The following is a 6,605-nucleotide window of genomic DNA, read 5'->3' as shown; positions in this document are numbered from 1 at the left end:
TTGTGTTAATTTGTAGACGTTAGGCGTTTGGAAAAGCCAACTGCGCACTCGTGCAAGGCGGTTGAAAATTAATCAAAGGCTCACAGGTGGAAGTCCAAGTTCCAAGCCGATGATGGACTTTGAAGAAATGGCTTTGTCTACATTTGGCTCGGCTGCTGTAGATGGGATACAAAGCCTTGGTTTAACACCAATTGAGCAAACGGTTGAATGTGCAATTGTATCAACCACGAGTAGTCCTCTGCAATTATGCAGTCAGGCAGAAGCAACCCAAAATTCCGAACACCATCCTGCAAGTCCATCGACACCAACTACATACTTATCTTAGCTTGGAAAACCAGGTAAGTTTTCATTATGATATAATTAGAAAACATATACATTTTTTTTGCAACTTCTTATTACGTTTTTTCTTTTTTAAGGATGCTTCAACTTCAGTGCTATCACAAGTGCACAAAATAAGCTCATCAGCACTTTAATAACTTGATGATATACCCAAAAGGAATGCTGCTGAAGAGTCCCTTCAAAAGGTCTAACTAATTCAATAACGGAGCTAATAAAATCGTATACTAATAATGTAAAATAACTTCTAAAGTTTAAATAAAATTAAAATAACTTATGTGTAATACTTTTATTTAATTAATATTTATTGAATTAAATAAGTTTGGTTTTTTTTTGTTTTAGAATAAAAAAAAAATGAAATACAAATTTTAATTTGTTTTCTTTTAAGAAAAAGGATAAATTAATAAACAAATAATGCAAGTAAGTAGTGCATTTCGAAAGTCGAATTGTGAGAATATTTATATATGTACATTTATGGATTGGCGTCTGTATATATATAACTAAAGAGTTGATATATATCTTCATCTTGTTCTTTCACCTTCGCGCATGTACTGTAAAGATAATCATTAATTGGAGAATCAGTCCTCTGCAACCCCGTCATCTATTTCGTTCAACGTAATGCCTACTTTTGTCTATTATGAAATATAACGCAAGTTCTAACAAACAAAGCGGAAGTTTCGTGTGAATAATGTAGAACTCGCTGCTTCAACTGACATCTGAAGCAGGATTTTAAAACACCAAATATCTGTCATGCAGTTTCTTTGCCAGAACCATCCTCAATCTCATTATTATTTTTGCTCTTTATGGGTATTAGGTGTTCCCACCGGTGTTCAAAGCCGCGGTTCTAGAGGATGCGCCTTGATCGCCAAGAAGCTAAGACTCTCTCCCGTTGTTGCTCAGACGTATTAGTATGCTGACGAATGAGATGTTCTCGTAGGTCAGAAGTTGCCCAAATTGCGGGAGTCATGTGTTGCATGATTGCAATGATACCAACACAGGCGACCTACAAATGTAAAACGAAGCGTTGATCGCAAACCGATAAATTCAAAATTTGCATTGGCATATATCGTATGGCGCATACCAAAACAAAACTTACTGCTTCAACATTGATACTGTAGAATCCTTTTCTATTTAAATATCTATAAATTAAGAGCACGTTCGACATTATTTGATGGTGGAGCAATGATAGCAATATGCGCGCAGTGTCTTCTTATGGTGCTTTTTTTCTAAATTTTCTAAAAAATCTGGAATATATCTACATATATATAAAAGAAAGTTGTTGTTAGTTACACCATTTATAACTCAAGAACGGCTGAATCGATTTGGCTGAAAATGGTGAAGAGGTAGCTTAGAGCAAGGGTAAGGACATAGGATACCTTTTATCTCTCTATGTCAAAGTTTAATACAACTCATAAATACAAAAATTATATTTCAAATATTAAGCATTTGTTCAAAATTCATGTTTGTAGGAATCATTTGAATATATGCGTACAATTTTAAACAGATTCTTCTAAAAAATAATACAATTTGCTAAGTATTTGGAATAGAAGAAATGAACTGCAACCAAATACGCAGTGAAATAGATTATAACTGGCTCAGTAATCAGTCGTTGAATATGTATTATACCACGGGCGTCCCAAAAGAATGATGTCATAACTTTTCCAGCCGACTTTTTCGTTTTTCCACATCTGAGAACCGTTTCATCATGTGCAGTCCACTAGAATGACTGTCGATTGGACTCAAGTGGGAAATGATGGAGCTTTGTTTCTATCACCGACGAAAAATTTCGGCTTTATTCCGATTAGAGAGCACTTAAACACTTCTCAGAATCAGTTATTCGGTGTTTTTGTTGGATTATGAACTTGCGAGACACCTACTTTGCTTATTTCGCCTGTTTCCAGCTTAGTAAATATCTTTTCAACGACGGATTTCCCTAAGCCAAAATTCAACAGTATTTTCCCCCAAAAAGCAATATTTATTAACACACGAAATTATTTATGATCCATTTCTTTGTAAAATATAATTCAACTAATAGAAATCATATAGATGGTAGTAGTAGTATTATCTATGTATCAGCCACAGTGAAGCGTGGACGGGTCCTCCAGTTTCAAATAAATTAGCTTAACTTAGCATATTATTATTTGTATTACAAAAATACTTGCCCCGTTTTTATAAAAGTTTCTTCCTCTGTTGAACTGGGAAACTTTATTTCCCCTCCCTTCACCTTCACAATAAGTTTTGCTTCAGCTCGCACAATTCTCGAAAGGGACGACTGACTATGGGCAAGTTGACGTTGTTACCTACACATTTCTGGTATGAGACGTGTTCAAAGAAGTTCAAAGCTGCTAGAACCCTTACAGTTAAAGGTAGTGACGTTTTCTGATTATCATGTGGGGCCAGTTCATCAATTAGGCGGCGGCAAATTTCACGAGTTAATCTAAAATTTTGCACAAAGGTATTCTCGCTCAAAGAAAATGGATTGCTATCGTCGCGTAAACTTTTTAAATGCCGTGCGCGATTCCTATTCTCACAATTTTCATCTTCGTTTAACAATAATAACAAAAGTAAAATATCTTCCATTTTCACAACAAGATGCACAATCAGATATTTAATTCATAACGAGCACTGCTGTCAAGAGCCTTTGACATCTTAACAACTTATAAAGAAAAGACCTTTTTATTTCAGGCACAGAATACCAAATGCTTGATAAATTTAAAACTTTGACAAATTAGAAATATGTTGAATTTGTCAAGTGCACAGAATAGGGGTGTGAGTATATTGATAAGTGATGTAATCATGATTTGAATTTCTGAATGAGCATATGCGTATACATACATGCAATCATATGAGCAGATAATAAGATTAATATGATAGACGATATATTTATATATTGTTGTGTTAAATTCAATTTCTATTACTAAGAAACATAATACAAAAATATTTATTAGTATAGTATATTATGTAACAATCAAATAAAATTATTAAATATGCAAGTCCAAATTGGCTATAAATATTACTATTCATGCATTCATACAAAATTATACTTATATCATAATTATTTTTACATGCCAATATGGAAATGCCGACGGCAAAACGCAAAATCATTCATATTTGCATACATTGCGAAAGCAAAAATTGAAGCATGATTCTCGAATGATTTTGGCAGGTTGGCGAGTAGCATTATTACACAGAACTCATCTTGTAAATTAACTCCAATCTCTTAAAGCTATTCTGCAACTGGTGTGAAATCGCAAACATATTTCTGCACACATTCACCGTCGCTCATAAGACGCTTAAACAAAGTCACCTTTCGCACCGGTCCTTTTGGCCTATGAATCTCACGAAGAGTATTCCATGCCTCACTTGACGTCTTACAATTCTTTATATAAGCTATTTGCTTCGACGCAATGCTCATCGTCAAATTTGCAGTCGCCTTCTCATCCTTGGCCTTCCAGATAACTACCGCTTTGTCCTTCACAGCTCATAATTAGACTCATCTAATTTTTCTGTAAATAGAGACGAACTCATTCTATATTAACTTTATTATTCAAACCGCAAGATTTCGGACCTGGGTCCACAACCTGTTAAACTTTTGTGTTTAAATTTGTGCTTTAATATGTGTTCGAAAGAACTAAAAAAAGTTTAAATTATACAACCAACTTTTGAACCATTTATAAGTAAGTAAAACCAAACGTTTTAATGGCATTTTATTTTGTTAACCCTAGAACACACACCCGGGTACAAATGTATCCACTTTCAACTTTGAAGTGTTGTAACTTTTGAACCACTATACCTCTAACTTCAGATCTAGGAAGATTATTTAGTTTTGAGTTAAAATTCAAAATTTGAACCAGATCGGACTATTGGTTCAGGAGCTACAGCCTTCCAAACACATTATATACGTAAACACACACCCGGGATACGTTTGTACCCCAATAGTAAAAATCCTCATAATAATAAAAAAAAAACATTTTTTATATTATTTTTTTATTTGAAAAATTAAAAATATTAATTTCACACATTATATTATTGACTTTTATTATAAAAATTATAAAAATGCATCTTATATCTAAGGAAAATCATGGCAAATAGAGCAATTTGTTGATGTGACCGAATGTTCAAGACACATTGGCTTCTTACATTTGGCGCACAGCTTTCTGGTTTTTCTACGGCGTTTTTCCTCTTGTGCGTAACATAAATAGCAAGAGCCGGACACAGGTTTTGGCGTGCGCGCAGCGGCAGGTGTTGATGCTGCTATTGACACCATTGATTCCACCGGTCGGTTGAAATATGCTTCAATAGCAATTTTAGTCGAAAATATTCGCGTCACTTGACGATTTATGGCTCTGGCTTCAATAATGGGCATACACACTGCTTCAGCCAAGCTGCGCAGGATCTGCTTACGCTTGTTGTTTGTTCTCCAAGGCAACATAGGGTTATTCAAATCGTAGACATTGTAGGCTGCAAGAGCTGTAATGTCCAACATGTTGAAGAACATCGCTAGTGGCCATCGTTTTATTTGTCTTTGTGTTGGATATTCGGCAAACATTTGGTCCATTCGATCAACACCACCTTTGGTACGATTATAATATTCAATTTTTTCAGGTTTCCCACTGTCAGCTATTTCAGCATCATTATGCATGGTCGAAAGCAAAATTACTGCTTTATTTTTTTTGGGAACATAACAGCACATTGCCACATTATTTTTTAAGCCAAATGTCGTTGAACCAATTGTCCTGTTTTTGTTCTGCTTCATTTCTTGAGGAATATATGATTTGTTTTTGCGCAAAGTTCCAACGATCGTGAGCTTCTAGGTGAGAAGCAGTTCTGCAACTGGCAAGGTCGTAAACAAATTGTCCATTGTAATGTTTCGGCCACTTCCTTGGTATTTGGCAGATAAATCCTTCACCACTCGTTCGCCTTGGTTCGTTTCCCTACCAGTTTCTGCTTGGCTAGTATATATTTGTCCATGCAGTGGATATGCATTTGTGGCATCGTAAATCCACCAAACCTTGACACCATATATTGAAGCAGGTTTTGACCGGTATGTACTGCGTAAACCGTGTGCGTCCACGGTAAGGAAATAATTGTTCATCAATCGTCAAGCATGAGCTGGGCTTGTAATGTGCAGCAAGATTATTGTTCATCATCGTCCACAACTCACTGATCGGTGCTGCTTTATCAGTTAGTAAGCGTGTTGCACGAGTGTTTCTATCGTCAAATCTTAGGAACCGCAATATCGAACAGAAACGGTTAACTCCCATTGTGGCGCGATATAAAGGATAGTTTTTGACGCTCCATAAATCTCGAACATGTTCTCCATTCGCACCAGTCATAATAAGTATGCTGCCAAAAAATGCATAAAGCTCTGTAATTGACACAGGCGTTCATGACTTAGGAGTTGTGTTTGGATGCGCATTGTTGTAAGCATTATAAGATTCTTTTGCTAACTTATTTGTGTGGCGCATAATTATATCAGCCATTTCAACGTTCATGAAATATTTGAATGTTTGCTCTATTGACAACATTTCAGTGCATCTAGCTAGTCCAGAACGTTCTCTTATAATATTTTGTCCGAGTACCTGACGGCTTACATTTGGTTCTTTCATCCACTAAGTACCATCACGTGCAACAAATTTTTCGGCACTAGCAGGTAATTCATTTTTTTCTTCTACTTCTTCTTCTTCATCGTTTTCTTCATCATCCTCATAGCCCGCATATTCAGGTAATACTTCTGCGGCACTTTGCGAAACTTCAGCATCGTCATCAGTAATTTCAATGTCATTGATTTGAATTTCTTCTTCATCTTCTGAGTCAAAGTCATAGGGAGCGTCATCGTCACAAATTTCATCAAATAAAGATTGTATATATGATTCTCGCTGTTCCTCAGTTAGCCTGCATAATAAAAAAATTAGTATATGTTTACATTGTTGCTTATTTTACATTTTTTACCTTCTATATGCTGCACTTGATAAATATTCGTTTCTTCTTGAAGTCATTTCGTATCCAGTTATTTATAGTTTCAGTTATATTTACTTTCACTTATATTTTCACTTCTTACACTTTTGAGCACCAAAAAATATCAACAGGCAGCATTTATAACAACACCTCGTGTGAAAACAACTCTTGCAGCTGCATATAAAATACAAAAACCAGTTATACCAGTGTATTTGCTACCTCCGTACCCATACCTTGCGCGACCTTTTTGCACATATCTTTTAAACCAGGTAGAATATATCAATGAAATAAAAACCAAAATGTGTATTCGT

General features: G+C 35.3%; 1 protein-coding gene across 1 annotated transcript; it reads right to left on the bottom strand.

Annotated features, from left to right (window-relative positions):
* Nucleotides 1-4,405: 4,405 nt before the first annotated feature.
* LOC120781843 lies at nt 4,406-4,978 on the bottom strand. Its single transcript, XM_040114063.1, has one exon. It carries the CDS (start codon nt 4,976-4,978, stop codon nt 4,406-4,408), a length of 573 nt encoding a protein of 190 aa, XP_039969997.1.
* Between the last annotated feature and the right edge of the window lie 1,627 nt (nt 4,979-6,605).

Source organism: Bactrocera tryoni, unplaced genomic scaffold, assembly GCF_016617805.1.
Source record: "Bactrocera tryoni isolate S06 unplaced genomic scaffold, CSIRO_BtryS06_freeze2 scaffold_7, whole genome shotgun sequence".
Classification (NCBI taxonomy): domain Eukaryota; kingdom Metazoa; phylum Arthropoda; class Insecta; order Diptera; family Tephritidae; genus Bactrocera; species Bactrocera tryoni.
The sequence above is the reverse complement of the archived record's forward strand: the minus strand, read 5'-3'. Positions and strand labels throughout refer to the sequence as shown.

What these genes read in the sequence shown, in the direction of transcription:
- LOC120781843 (XM_040114063.1), bottom strand. Translation starts at nt 4,978, where the DNA reads ATGCATAATGATGCTGAAATAGCTGACAGTGGGAAACCTGAAAAAATT.